Here is a 16166-nt window from a genome sequence, read left to right on the forward strand (position 1 = left end):
ACCAGACATTAGATTTTGGTTTAATATCTGATCGGAACAATATATAGAGACATTTATAGCCATGACTTCCTAACTAAAATATAAGAAAGAAAAGGACCAAGATGATGGAAATGGCGGCGGCAGCGGAGGCCAGTATTCAGGAGAGGTAGCTAAAACCAATCCAACCCGCCTTGAACTATTGGAAAAAATCTCCCTCCAAAAAGGCTGCTCTTTTCCCACATTCTCAGGAATTCTGGACGACATACTATGTAAGAAAAATGCCCAGGCCGGGCATGGTGGCACACGCTTGTAATCCCTGTGCTTGGGAAGCAGAGACAGGAGGATCGCACAGGTTCGAAGCCAGCCGCTCTGGCTTAAGAGACCCTGTTTCCAAATAAAAAAAGTATAAAAATGGGTCTGGGAGTGTAGCCTGGAGGTAGAAGGGTTTCCAGGAACCCCAGTACCACCAAAAAATAAAAATAAATAAATTAGAAAAGTTTAGAGATTCCTTATAAACCTGGGAATAGATCCACCATATAATCCAGCTATACCACTCCCAGGTATCTTTCCAAAGGAGTTGAAATCAGAGAACTATGATAATATACGCACATCCATGTTCATAGCAGCACAATTCACAATAGCCAAAATATGGAACTAAACCTAGGTCTCTATCAAGAGATGAATGGATTGCAAAATTATGGGAAATACACACAATGGAATTCTACTCAGCAATAAAGAAGAACAAAATCATGTCATTCGCAAGGAGATGGAAAGACTTGGAGGATATTTTGTTAAGTGAGATCAGCCAAGTACAGAAAGAGAAGAGACATATGTTTTCTCTAATATGCCCAAACTAGGGAGTATTAGGGATAATAGAGGGACTCCAGATAATGGGGGGGGGGCTTCAGCAAAGCTAGAAAGGAAGGGTAGGAGAGGAAGAAGGGTGAGGTTGATTAATGGAGGAGCTACATTCGAATATGTGTATAAGTGTGAATGTAGCATGGTCAACCTGGACACTCATTGTTGTGAGAGGGAGGGGAAGTAGGGGGAGGAGCACCAAGTACTGTGTGAATGTATGCCACTGTCAATATGATCCACATTATGATGTGAAACTATAGTGTACCAATAAAAAACATAAACTATAAAAATAAATTAGAAAAGTTTAATATATGATAAAAGAGAAAAGTAAATTATAAGGACTATAGGGATTACTGAAATTGAGAAAATAAAAGAAATTTGCTACAAATTAGAGTATTCAGGGAAAATCTCGCATAGCTGGGTTTAGAGAGATCAATAGGAATGGTAAAGAAGAGAGAGGAGAAAGACAACATCAAGGATAATTATGTCCTTCTAACACTTTTGGTACTTATAATCAGAAAAATAATAAAAGGATGATGAAAAACTTACTGGTCATTTCTTAAATGCCAGATGATTTAAAACTGACCAATAAAACCTCAAGGAATTCAGAGTTAATCAGCCACGAACAAGAAACAGTGGTGGTAGGCAGACATATAAATTGGTTAGAGTGTATATTTTAAAAAGTACTGGGTGTGGTGGCACATGTCTTGGGAGGCCGAGGCAAGAGGACTGCAGATTTTTAGCCAGTCTCAGCAACTCAAGTGAGGTACTCAGCAACCTAGTGAGACCCCATTTCAAAACAAAAAATAATAATAAAATAGGGCTGGGGGCATAGTTCAGAGGCAGAATACCCCTGAGTTCAATCCTTAGTAACACACACACACACACACACACACACACACACACACACACACACGGCAGCTCTCCTATATTTCTAAGAAATGCCTGGAACTCACGTTTTCTGTTTTAACCTTCCACCATCAGTATCTGTTGGTTGAGACTGTAACTTCTCTTCATCATCTGACTGTGCCGCATCAGTACTACAAGAAACAAAAGTGGTTTAGAAAAAAATCAATTCTCCGGCCCGGCATAGTGACACACACTTGAAATCCCAGTATTTGGGAGGCTGAGACAGGAGGATCACAGTTCACAGACAGCCTCAGCTACTTAGTGAGGCCTTGTTTCAAAATAAAGAATTAAAACTAGGTCTGGAAGTGTAGCTCAAAGGTAGAATGCCCCTGGGTTCCATCCCCAGTACTACACACACACACACACACACACACACACACACACACACACTCAACTCTACACTTTTCAAAAATCTCTATCCTTTATTTTCCTAATCAGAATAAGAAAATAAATTAGACTAGTAAGCTTTATATAATTTCAGTTTGAATGATGACCTTGTGAATTTAAAGGCTTCAGGGATTAGAAGAATGAATCTTGAAGCAAGGTACAATGTACAAGTTTCAAGTGAATGCAACTTAGTAACTCATGAGAAACCTATAATAAACAAGGCTTTTTTTGCTGGGCAAAATATGCTGTGTCGAAATGTTAAAAAGTAGCTTGTAGCCAGGGAGGTGGAGTAGGTTTGTAATCCCTGCACTTGGGAGGCTGAGACAGGAGGATTGCGCAGGTTCAAAGCCAGCCTCAGCTACTTAGTGAGGCTCTCAGCAATTTAGTGAGACCCTGTTTCCAAATAAAGTATAAAAATAGGTCTGGGAGTATAGCCTCTGGTTTCGACTCCCAGTACCACAAAAAAAAAAGAAGAAAAAAAAAAGTAGCTTGTAGATATCTTCCTCCCCATTCCTCAGGTACATTATATTTAATAAAAAGCTCTTTTTTGGTTTTCTAGAAATTGTTTCTAAAATCTACATACATTCCATTGTAATGTATCACCTTACTCTAAAGCCATTTTATAGCCCTGTGAAATACTTAGAAAATGTATGATCCTAAAATAAGGTTTCAAGAGTAAGAGTTCATCCCTCATGCCTTTTTAACCTCAATATGTTATTTTGTGCTGTCTCTAATGTAATACAAATAATTTAAGAGAAACTAAATATTATGTGATTTAAGATTTATAATACTTTTCCCAAGTAAGTTATAAAAGAAAATAAAATTAAGGAATACTTACATTAACTAACTCTATTTGAATTTCAGGCTAAATTAATAATAAATTAAATAAAATTGGAGGCTGTCATAATTCATGAATGAATTCCTTGCCACTCTGAAATACTATAAATGATGAATAATGACATTACTCCACCATACCTTACATATTCCTTTGTCCTTCTCATGATGTGTAGAGTGAGAGGATTAATACCTGTTGGCAATTTCTCTTCAGCAAGACTTAAAGGTATTTCTTCGCCAGTATCCAGGTTCTTAATCATTACACTGGCTAAAATTTCCTGAGATAAAAAAATAACATGCAGATGACCTACAACAAATTTAAGTTAAAGATTTTCTAGATACCTTTAATATGGTGCACAATCATTTTAAGGTTTTTATTGAGATATAATCACATACCACAAAATGCTGTCACTTAAAGCACACAATTCAGAGGTTTTTAGTATATTTAAAGGGTTGTGCTATCATTGCTACTAAGTTAGAACATTTGCATCACCCCAAAACAAAACCTCCTAACCATTAGCAGTCACAACTCATTTCCCTTTCCCTCTGGATCCTGGCAATTATTTTCTGTCTCTATAGATTTGCCCGCTCCAGACAATTCATAAAAATTAAATAATATAGTACATAGGCTTTTATGTCTGGGTACTTGTAATTAGCATGCTGCTTTCAAAGTTCATCTATGTTGTATCATGTATTAATACTTTATTCCTTTCAATTCCTAAAAAATTACCATTGTATGGATATACATAGGAATAAAAAATCTTTGGAAAAATGGATATACTAATTATGCTCATACAAACACTGTATAGATATATCAAATTATCACACTGTATCCCATAAATATTTACAAATATTAAATATCAATTAAAAGGAAACATTAAGCCAGGTGTGGTGGCATATGCTTATAATTCCGGTACTTGGGAGGCTGAGACAGGAGGATTGTAGGTTCATGGCCAGCCTCAGCTACCTAGTAAGGGCCTCTGTAATTCAGTGAGACTCTGTTTTGAAATAATGAATAAAAAATAGGGCTGTAAGCTGGATATGGTGGCACACCCTTGTAATCCCAGTGCTTGGAAGGCTGAGGCAGAGGATTGCACAGGTTTGAAGCCAGCCTTCGCAACTTAGTAAGGCTCTCAGCAACTTGGTGAGACCCAGTTTCCAAATAAAATATAAAATAGGGCTGGGAGTGTAGCCTGGAGGTAGAAGGCCCTGGGTTTCCATCCCCAGTACCACACACACACGAAAAGGGCTATGGGTATAGCTCGGAGGTAGAATGCCCCTGGGTTCAATCTCCAGCATCACAAAAAAAAAAAAAAAGAAAGAAAAGAAGGAAAGAGAAGTTGTGGATAATTATACATAATATAAAATTTGCCATTTTAACAATTTTAGGGGGATAACTGGGATTATATCCAGGGGAATTATACCACTGAAATATACCTCTAGCCCTTTTTATTTTTCTTCTGAAAAAGGATCTCATTAGGTTGCTGAGGATCTTGCTAAATTGCTGGAGCTAGTCTCAAAACTGTAATCTTTTCTTGAAGGTGTGATCTTCTTATCTCAGCCTTCCAAGTACTGGAATTACAGGCATGCCCCACCATGTCCAGTAACAATTTTTAAGTATATACTTCAGAGTTATTAAATTACATTTGCACTACTGTGCAACCATCATAATTATCCATCTACAGAATGTTCTCATTTTCCCATTATGCTTTTCCTATTTTATTTTTCTAAGAACAAAAAGAATAAACTTCTACCTCATCAGTAAGCTCTCTCCCAGAGTTGGATCTAGGTCTCTGTGGACCCAGCACTTCACTTGCTATCGTCTGCCCATCAGGTGTTTTTCCATTTTCCTGAAATTATAAGTTTATAAAGAATGCAGATGGAGTCAATTGCTATAATTTTCAATTATTCATCACTACACAGTTCTAAAGAATTCTGTAATTCAGATAATGGAACCCAGTGAAAATATAAATAGAACACTCCATTTCAGTACTTCATTAATCTCAGTATGCTGAAAAACCTTAGATTCTAAAACTACTGCAGCCCATGAAGTAATGGGCAGCAATTATGTATCAATTTATTCACTTAAAAAATGAGTATATATTCTATGTGAACCTGGACAAAATCAGTTCTCTACTAAAACTGCTACTAATTCAGGCTGTACAAGGATATCTCCAAGACAAGGTTTGAAATCTTCTTTCTGTAAAGACCAGATAGTAAATATTTTAAGCCTTTTTTTCAGATACAGTTTCTGTAACAACCCTTTAAAATGTAAAGACTATCCTTAGCATAAACATAAAGAGCCTGTTTAGCCTACAAAAGCAGGCTTCTACTCTAGGGTTACAAGACGATAGTGTCATAGCTCGTAGTCTGCTATTGTGCTTCACCTCAGTTATCAAGTAAATAACTCTTAGTCCCAGAATTTAGCAGTTATAACATTCATGTTATATTGTCTTTTGTGTAGCCACTGACTTGCATGGAAGTTTTTTTATGATTAGGATAAAAACTTATAAAAAGTTTCACAGTTTTGACCAATATAGGTTAGATAAATAAGTAAAAAGTTTAGTTGATGTTTATTACTATCAGTAGTATCACTAATAGAAGCATGTCATTCTGAGTACTTACTACCTACCAGATACTGGTGTATGTTAGAAATTTCATCATGCAAGACACATTCAAGAAAGTTATTTTCCCCATTATATCAATGGGGCATCTGAGACTCAGATGTTAAATAGTTTGCTAGGCTTACCCAGCAAGTTAGTAAAAAGCTAGAGAAGGAAAATAAGGAGGCCCAGCTTGGGACAAAGAAATATTTGGCCTAGGGGAGATAGAGAGCTCAATAATAAACAAATCAGCTAGCCAACATATTAGAAAGTCTCCTAATGCCTATTATCAAATGTAATATTAATTCACCAACCTGGGCAGTAACTATTTTATCTCCACTGGTAGCACTTGCCAAGTCAAGAGAAGGCTGAGAATCCCTTACTGCACTCTCCGAAGTCATGTTTGTAGTTAGGAGAGAATCAGATGTAATATTCTCTTTGGGTATTGCAGTAATAAAAATAACAAGAACAACAATTAGTATTTACACACGATCATATATGTATGTGTGTGTGTGTGTGTGTGTGTGTGTGTATATATATATATATATATATATATATATATAGTGTGTGTGTGTGTGTGTGTGTGTGTGTGTGTGTGTGTGTGTGTTTGTCTGTATAGTGTTGAGGACTGAACCAGGGGACATTTTACCTCTGAGATACACACTCAGCCTCCCCCATTTTTGTAGTACTAGGGATCAAACTCAGAGACATTCTGCCTATGAGCTATACTTCCAACTCTATTTTTTGAAATAGAGTCTAAGTTGTGGGAGCCTTGCTAAGTTGCTAAGGCTATCCTCAAACTTGTAGTCCTCCCATTTCAGGCCCCCAAATTCTAGGATTACAAGTGTGTGCCACCATGCCTGGTACTCCTAGCACTTTATAATTTTGAAACAGGGTCTCACTAATTTACCACATGTTGGCCTCAAACTTGCAATTCTCTTATATCAGCTTCCCAAATACTGGGATTACAGGTGTGCACAACCACACCAAGATTCTTACATGTATCTTTTATTATTTATTTTTATTTACTTTTTATTGTTGTATACATGTGAATATAACATTGTCAACCTTGACACTTGGTATTGGGAGGGAGAAAAATGGGGACACAGGGGGGACACTAAGTATTATGGAAATGTATGTCATTGTCAACATGATCTACATTATGATGTAAGACTATAATGCATCTTATATGTATCTTAAAAGTGCTTTAACCTTTATCTATTTGATTCTTCAAATAAACCCATGAAGAAAGTGGTTTTATTATTCTTATTTCCTATATGGGGAAACCAGGATTGAGACAAGTTATTTAACTTCATTCAGACTATACAGCTCAGAAATTAAGAGATGGAAGATATGACCTTAAGTCTCCAAAGTCCATGTTCAATTCACTATACCATTCTGTTTATCAGATGGTAATAGATGTGAACGTTTTAAGTCTGCTGAAATTTTCAATGGTAACATAACTTATCACTAATGTAAAAATTTATACTTTTTAATCTGTTAATAATGAAATATCTTGTATAACTTGGCCAACAGTATGGTTTCATAGAGCATGAAGTGAATGAAACAAAGTAGAAAGCTAGTTTAATCTCCCAAATCTCCCCATGAAAATAGTTATTTCTGAAGTAATACTTGCCATCTAGATCAGGTGTTTTGAGAGCTTCGAACTCCAATTCGCTTTTCTTTTTCCTTGGTGGTGGAGCAGGTCGAGATGGAGGTGGGGGTCTTGGAGGTGGGAAATTAGTCGGAGGGGGTGGGCGTGCTGGAACAGGTTTCTTTGTACTAGCTACTATATCAGGTTCTGTAGTAAGGTGTCTTGGGGGCTTGGCAGGGGCCGTTTCTTCTACAGCAGCTGAATCTTTAGTAGACAGAGAATGGGAGGATGCAGGGTCTAGAACATCACTTTCTTTGACTTCCATTGCTTCTTTGTTCAATACGTCTGTTTCCATTTCAAGCATATGAAGTGGCTCAGGTGAACTTATTTCAGTTAACTTAGTGGTTTCATTTACTGACTTCCCACAGGTATCATCAGAAGGAAGACATTGTTTTGATTCTAATTCAGTTTCCTCAATGACATTCTGACTTTCTACCTTTTTGCAATCTTCCTGTAGTACCTCATCTATGGCTAACAGTCCAGGTATATTGCTAAGGTCTGTTTCTGCCAAGATAGAACTGGCAGTAGCCTGACTAGAGAGTCCTTGTCCTTTGGAATCCAAAGTTTCATCTTCAAGCTGTAGTACTTTTTGACTCTCCTCAATAATACTTTCAATTATCTAATGAAAGGTCAAAAAGTAATTTTTAAAAATGAAACTATTTACAAAAACATAACCAATCATTTATTTCATACATTGTATGTACCAGACAATGTTCTTAACACTTTATATATTTTACTTTTTACAACCTTATGAAATTACACTCCTACTATCATTTTATAAGTGAGAACAAAGGCATAGAGGGATCAAGTGATTTGTCTAAGGTCAAAGTTACTAAGTGACAAAGCTGTCAGAATCTACACTCTTAAAATGTTATGTGTTAATACATAGTTATAAAAGTTAAATTAACCCTGTAAAATAAAGTTCATGCCTAAACTTGCATTAAGACTCATAAAGTCACAGTTCATGTATATAGTTTTACTGAATTAGTTGCAATAACTACCAGTTGGTTTGTGTCTAGTTAAGAAAAGCATCAGAACCAAAATCCATCTAGGATAAGAGTTTAATTTATTGAGGTCTGAATTCAAGCCTTTGTTAGAAAACGCTAGCAGATACAGAGAGATTAACATTGTTAAACAGATTATGCGTATACTACTACTCTACTATTGAGACTGGTAGCAGGTCTATGAAAAGAGGACAAACAGCTATCCCACCTTGCATTGCCCCCCCCCTATTTTTTATCTGTAGCTTAAAAATTAAGAAAGTCTGGAAATGTCTTCAACCAGTATTTGGCAGAAATATATTTTCTAACTAGTCATGTCATTACTAACACATGAAATTCTCCAACCCATTTATTCCTCCTCTATGTGTAACCACAGATAACTCCTGCTTTCTCAATCCCTTGACTCCAGCAAGTTAATGGAATGTATTACAGAACTGTCCTAATCTGGCTTACCCCAATTACATGCTAACAGAAACTGGATATTATGCTGCTCAATAATACTCACCCTTGGTATTTCAACATGTTCTATATACTAGCTTTTTCTTGATTTTCAAATTTTGAACTCTAGAAATTAATTTTAGTTGGACATGTTGGCACATGCTTGTGATCTAATACTTGGGAGGCTAAGACAGGAGGATCTCAGGTTTGTGGCTAGCCTCAGTTACTTACTGAGGCCCTTTGCAACTTAGTGAGATCCTGTTTCAAAATAAAAAATAAAAATAGGGCTGGAGGTGTAGCTCAGAGATAAAAATGTCCCTGGATTTAATCCCTAGTACTGCAAAAAAAGAAATTACCTCACTTTTACCAAAAGAATATTAAGTAGGTCCACTTCATTTGTCAAACAGGTGGTTACTGAGTAGTAAGGAAGTCACTGATAGCAGAAGATAGATTATAATGGGTTCAAGAAAAAAAAATAAGTGAAAACACACAGAGACAGCAGGTATGGTTTACATTTTCAAAGAGCTTGTTCCTTGCCTAGCAATGCAACAGGCTTCAGCGCTGCAAAAACAAAACAAAGCACTTTTTTTGTGGTACTGGGGATTGAACCCAGAGGCATTCTACCACTGAGTTACACACATATCTTCCCCCTGCTTTTTTTTCCATACTAAGGACTGAATCCAGGGGCAGTCTACCTCTGAGATATACCACAAACATGTGTGTGTGTGTGTGTGTGTGTGTGTGTGTGTGTGTGTGTGGTGTGTTTTGTTTTACTCTGAATTGAACCCAGGGGCATTCTACCTCAAAGCTATACTGCCAGTCCTATTTAACTTTTTAATTTGGTGAGCCCTATTTTATTTTTAAGTCATTAAGTTGCAGAGGGCCTTGCTAAGTTGTTGTTCCTCCTGCCGAACTTGCAAGTATTGGGTTTATAAGCATGTGCCACCACACTTGGCTTCCCTCAGCCCTTTTTTAAAATTTTTATTTATTCATTTCTTGGTGTGGTACTGGGGATAGAATCCAAGGACATTCTATCTCTGAACTACACTCCCACCCCTATTTTATTCTTTTTAAAATTTTGAATCAGAGTGTCACTAAGTTGTGGAAGGTCTCACTAAATTGCTGAACCTGGTTGTGAACCTGTGATACTTTTGTCTCAGCCTCTGAAGTACTGGGATTACAAACCTGTACCACCAGGCCCACCCAGCTAATTTTTGTGTTTAAAAGAGAGTCTGGCTGGGTTGCTAAAGATATCACTCTATTGCTGAGGCTGGACTTGAACCTAAGCTCTTCCTGTCTTGCATCCTAATTATTGGGATTTTAATTAATTAATTTATTTATTCATATATATGTATATATATTTATTGGTGCATTGTAGTCAAACATCACAATGGAATACAAGACATGTGAGGATATCCAAGCACAGATCATTAAATTAGCCTTTATCCTATCTCCATCCCATTTTCTCCCCCTCCCTCAATCCCATGCTTGATTTGGTGATTAACTTTGATATATTTGTTTACGTACATCATGCGTTTTAAAGAGATTCTATCTTTCCCCACCCCATCCCCTCTGATTGGTCACCTTAACTGCTCCTCTATAGGGCCCTTTCTTCAACCAGATCTCCTTATACTAACCATTTCTTCCTAGTTTTTGCATAATAGGAAAAGCATCTGATTTTTTATTTTCTGTGATATTTCTCTGTGTATGGCCTCACTGCAAGTTCCGATCCCACTCTTGAAGGCCCCAGCACCGACCTGGCCTCCCGGCAGACTCTGATCCTGGCCTCACTGGCCCCGGTACTGGCCTCACCCCTCAGGCGGCTCCGATCCCGGCCTCAGAGGCCCCAGCACCGGCCTTGCCTCATGGCAGGCTCTGATCCCAGCCTTGCTGGCCCCGGCACCGGCCTCACCCCTTTGCAGGCTCCAATCCCAGCCTCAGAGGCCCCAGCACCGGCCTTACCTCACGGCAGGCTCCAACCCTGGCTTCGCTGGCCCCGGTTGGGATTTTAAGTGTGTACCACTGCACCCAGCTAACTCCTAGCCTTTAATTTTTTATTTGAAACAGGGTCTTGTTATGCTGTTGATGTTCTTAAAATTGCAATTCTCCCATCTCAGCCACCCAAGTACTGGGAGTACAGGTGTGTGTCACCACAGTCAACTTACAAAAAAATGCTTAGTTATTAATAAAACAGGTTATAAAAAATGATCCTGCATTTTTATAAGCTGAAAAGAAGGAGCCTCTGGAAAGGAAGATAACAGAGCAAAGTTCTAGAGATGGAAAGAAGCCCTACCATGTATTTCATCCAGCATATATATTCTCATCTAATCGTAACATAGTTCTTGTGGTGTAGTTTGATTTCCTTCATTCTACAAAAGCAGGCATCTAGGATAAAGACATGAAGAATTTTGCACAATGTCCCATAGCTAGCAAGCTACGAAGCCAAAATTAAAATCCAGGTCTTTCTTAAAATCCAGTGTTCTTTTTGTATCATAAAATGATATTTTGGATGAGGAAAAAGAAAGAATATCAAATTATCAGTGATCGGTAACATGAAAAAGAGGTCAGAGATAAACAAATTTGCAAATAAGGGAAATAGGAAAAGAGATGATGGAAAGGAATGGATTTGGGCTTCTTAGCTTCTTGTGTCTATATGTAAAAAGGAAATAATGTTGTTGGCTAAGGAGGATGCAAGTGGGCATAACAAGGATAAGGTGAGTATAAAGGTTTGAACTAATCATTGTGCATCATATAAAGGCCCTTCCTAGAAGAGGAATCAAAATGAAGTTGAAAATCATGCCTTCCCTAATCCCCTACCTGGGAACAATTTCTCTCTCCTCTGAACTTTGATCATTCTTACTGTTCATTACAGTATCAACAATATAAATACAGGGAATATATGGGCTAGTTCTACATATGCTTATTCTCCACACCAGATAATTAGTTCCTGAAAAGCAAGGCCCATATTCTGGGGTGCACTGATATGCCCTCATGATACTTATAATATTTATGGTGCCTAGCCTTGTCATTTTCCCTTGGTTTTAGTGAGTAATAAAAAGGGGAAGAGAACAGTGAAAACCCGTAAAAAACACAGAAATGTTCATGCTAAAAGCACTGTCTCCTTCAAAAAGCTCAGTGTTTTCACACTAATTGTAAACCAAAACCTGGATACTTTAGTATAGCACAAGGCATTCTCAAGATCCAGCCCTAAGTAGACTCATCCTCACACATCTGTGCATTCTCCGTCACCATGGCTCTGGTAATGTCTTTCTTCTCTTATCTCTGTCCAAATCTTACCCATTCATCAGGAACCAGTTTGGATGTTACTTTCTCCATGAAGTTTTCCTCATTCCTACCCTCAAGTAGAAAGTAGTTTCCCACTGTGTTCCTATAATAATTTGTAAGTTTATTTCAAGACACTGCATTTTATTTTGTGTTATCCAATTTTTTCTACAAAAATTTTATTAAGTAAAATGTGTGAGCAGGGCCCAGAGTATATCTCCACAGTCTTTATCAATGCCTCTATACTTAATTCAACTAGAAAAGGGTAGAACAAAAAAAGTATTAACTCAAACAGGTGTTGTGTTTAACACCTGTAATTTAAGTCTCTGAGAGACTGAGACAGGAGGATTACAGGTCCACAGCCAGCCTCAGCAATTTAGTGAGACCCTGTCCAGCAATACCACTTCTGGGTATCTACCCAAAAGATAGTAAACCAAACTACCAAACTAGTGCATGTGTATTTATGTTCATAGCTGCACAATTCACCATAGTCAAACTATGGAACCAGCCATGATGTCCATCAACAGATGAATGGATTATAAAACTGTGAGACATGTACACAATGGAATTTTACTCCGCCATTAAAAAAATCCTCAGTTACATCATTTTCAGGGAAATGGATGGAACTGGAGGATATTATGCTAAGTGAGATAAGTCAGTCACAAAAGATAAGAAATCAGATGCTTTCCCTAATATGTGAGAGCTAGGGAGAAATGGGTCATAGGAAGAACTTGAAATGAAAAAGGAAATCCTACAGAGGAGCAAACAAGACAACCTAAATGAGGGGATTGGAGGGGAGGAGAAGGAAATACTCTAAAACACCCAATGTACTTAAACATACTGAAGTCAACCACTAAGCCAAGCAAGGGAAGGAGGGATGGAATGGGGTGGGAATTGGGTAGGGGTTAAATTGGTGAAGTGTACATGTATGTACACACAAATTTTTTTACCCCAATATGATGTATGAATATAATGTACCAATAAAAAATTAAAAAAAATAAAAAATAAATAATGCATCTGGGTTCAATTCCCAATACCACAAAAAAGTGTTACCTCAAGTCTTAAGCTTCACTGTACTGTTCCACAGTGTTTTCTCTCTACCTTTTCAGCTTCTAAAATCCTTAAAATCTCTTTTTGGCTATTATATTTAGAGAGGATAAATTACAAATGAAAAATTACAAATAGTTAACTAGAATAAATTCTTAAAAAGGGAAAGAAAAGTAATAGTGGGAACAATACAAACATTTCAGGTTTCAACAATGAAAATAGGTATATGCATTGTAATATATTTGTTAGATGCACCAAGTAAAATCTGAGTATTAAAATGGGGTAGTAATATGATGAACATCTAAAAATGGTAAAAGTAAATGGCAGGATATAATATTTTACCTACACTATGATCAGGTTAAAGAAAAGGATGCTTAATGGGTGAGACCAGAATGAAATCCTGAAAAATCAAGATAACCATTAAAGTATAGAACTATAAGAAATTCTCATTTAAAAAAAGATTCCATTCCTGTTATGCATGCCAACACACAGTATCACCACTTTTCCCAAAGGGAATTTTTTCCCTTTTAAAGAAAAAGCTATAACTGACATTAAAATATACAGTTCAAGCTGGGCGTGGTGGCACACACCTGTTAATCTCATTACTTGGGAAGCTGAGACAGGAGGATCGCAGGTTTAAAGACAACCTCAGCAAGTAGTGAGACTCATCAACCTAGTTAGACCCTGTCTCAAAATTAAAAAATAAAATAGTGCTGGGGGTGTAGAAGTAGAATGTCACTGAGTTCAATCCCCAGTACCATAAAAATGTAGTCCATTCAATTCTTAAATTCTTTACGGGTAGAAAATTATCTCTCCAATGGGGGCTAATTTGCCTCATACCCTTAACCCAACATTTGGTGATGTTTTTAGACATTTTTGTTTGTCTTGACTGGGGTGTGGGTGGCATCATACTGACATCCTAACAGGTAGAAAAATCCTATAACACACACAAAACCCCTTCCCTTCTTCTCTACAATGTATTATCCAGGCTGCTGGTGAAACTTTGGGGTAGAGAATGTGTCATTTTGTTGGCCTCCAGAAACTCATTAGCTAGAGTAGTACCTAGGGCATAGAAAACATTAAAAACTTTATAAAACACATATTCTTTTTCCAAAGTTTTACCCTGATACTGAAATTGCCCATTTTTCAAAATATTTAGCTTGTGCCCAGTGTCTTTTAAGGAAACCAACTTCTGAAGATTCATAGCACTGACTCTGATTAATTAATTAATTAATTAATTTAGTGGTACTGGGCGCACCCAGTTTTGCTTTATTTTGAAATTGGGTATCACTATATTACCATGTGGTGGCTTCAAAACTGTGCTACTGCACCTAGCAGCACTGTGTGTGTGTGTGTGTGTGTGTGTGTGTGTGTGTGTGTGTGTGTCTGATACTGGGAATTGAACTCAGGGACATCCTACCTCTTGTCTATACTGACAGCCCTATTTTTATTATTTATTTTGAAACAGGGTCTCACTAAGTTGCAGAGGGCCTAAGTTGCTGAGGCTGGCCATGAAACTGTGATCCTCCTGTCTTGGTCTCTCAAATACTGGGATTACAAGCGTGCGCTACCACACCTAGCTAGCATTGATTCTTTAAAAGATATCAAGGATACTATTAGAATAAGAAGTTTTTGGAACCTCTGACTCCTAAAAACATTAGAATTTGCTGCACTGAGCTTTCTAATACCTGTAACTCCTGGCTAACAATCTAAAGAGTAGCCTTAGCTTATTCTAATAAAATACTGGTAGAAAAGTCAAGTGTGGTAGCACATGCCTGTCATCCAAGTACTTGGGAGGCTGAGACAGGAGAATTGCAGGTTTGAAGATAGCCTCTAGTAAGACTTTCATCAACCTAGTGATACCCTGTTTCAAAATAAGAATAAAGTAGGGAATAGGAGGATAGCTTAGAGGTAGAATGCCTCTGGGTTCAATTCCTAGTACCTCATACACAAAATAGAGGCAGAAAAAAACATTTTATAAAATACTGTTTCAGCGTTGTTACCAATTAATTAGAATATGCAAATGACTTCTGAAAAGCATGGTATGTCTTCAATCAGAAATTCAATAGATTCAAGAAACACTAAGCAGTGCTGTGGTGCATGCCTTTAATCCCAGTACCTGGGAGGCTAAAACACAAAGATCATATTTAAGGCCAATGTTGAAGGTTCAAGGCTAGCCTGTGGGAACTTACTGAGACCCAAGTAATGGAGGGGAAACCTCAGCAAAGCTGAAATGGAAGACTAGGAGGCAGAGTAGGCTGAGGTTGATTAATGGAGGCGCTACATCCAAATATGTGTAAAAGCATGGATGTAGCATGGTTAACCTGGATATTCATTGTTGGGAGGGGGAGAAGGGGAAGTGGGGGTTGGGAGAAGACACCGAGCACAGTCTGAATATGCCATTTCCAATATGATCCACATAAAAATAAAAAAATAAAAATATAGTAAGGTTGGGGCTATAACTCAGAGGTGGAATGTACCCAAGTTTAATCTCCAGTACCACACACACATAAGAAGAAATACTAAACACTGCCATGTACACTAAACAAATACAGAAAATTTTTATTTAAATATACTATGTAAATATGATATCCACTACAAACTAATATTGACATATATTTCTAACCTTTTTAGATACATCTTGTTTCAATTCTTGTATAGGGGATTCATTTTCAGCTTTGTATGTAATGTTTTCTGTTTCCTGTTTAAAAAAAAGAAAATAGAGACCAACTGATGATACCCTTTCTCAAGAAATACGTTTAAAGACTGTCCAAAAAGGGTGCAAATGAGAAAATACAGCAATAATAAATCAAAGACCCATAAAAGGTTTAGATGTCTGTATAGTGATTTTATGCCAGCTGGGACAATGTGATTTGCATAAAAGGGTTAACAATCAGCAATTCTGTACTTTTTTTGCAATAGAATATTTACAATTAAAAGTCAAAAATTGCCCAATTTTTTATCAGTAAAACTGTACAGGAAGATAAGAACTTCTGAAGTACCTTTGCAGCTGTTAAGAATTAAAAATTTAGGCAAAAATGGTTGAATCAGAATTCTTTTCCCCAGCCGGGCATGGGGGCATATGCTTGTAACCCCAGTACTTAAGAGGCTGATACAGGAGGATTTCAGGTTCGCAGCCAGCCTCAGCTACTTAGTGAGGCCCTTTGCAAGTTA

At 37.3% G+C, this 16166-nt stretch overlaps 1 protein-coding gene across 3 annotated transcripts in view; it reads right to left on the bottom strand.

Annotated features, from left to right (window-relative positions):
- The window catches only part of WDR44 (WD repeat domain 44), a gene marked incomplete at both ends in the record, with an annotated part of 102394 nt that overhangs the window by 41206 nt on the left and 45022 nt on the right, over positions 1-16166 (bottom strand). For 2 of the 3 annotated variants that reach the window (XM_080718546.1, XM_080718545.1), the window contains 6 exons: positions 1794-1877; positions 3109-3245; positions 4722-4817; positions 5885-6011; positions 7203-7843; positions 15619-15693. In XM_080718546.1, coding sequence (XP_080574672.1) covers positions 1794-1877; positions 3109-3245; positions 4722-4817; positions 5885-6011; positions 7203-7843; positions 15619-15693 — 1160 coding nt within the window. The remainder of the gene's footprint in view (positions 1-1793; positions 1878-3108; positions 3246-4721; positions 4818-5884; positions 6012-7202; positions 7844-15618; positions 15694-16166) is intronic. The other variant, XM_080718547.1, reaches the window with a different exon arrangement.

Source organism: Muscardinus avellanarius (assembly GCF_963383645.1).
Source record: "Muscardinus avellanarius genome assembly, chromosome: X".
NCBI classification, from domain to species: Eukaryota; Metazoa; Chordata; class Mammalia; order Rodentia; family Gliridae; genus Muscardinus; species Muscardinus avellanarius.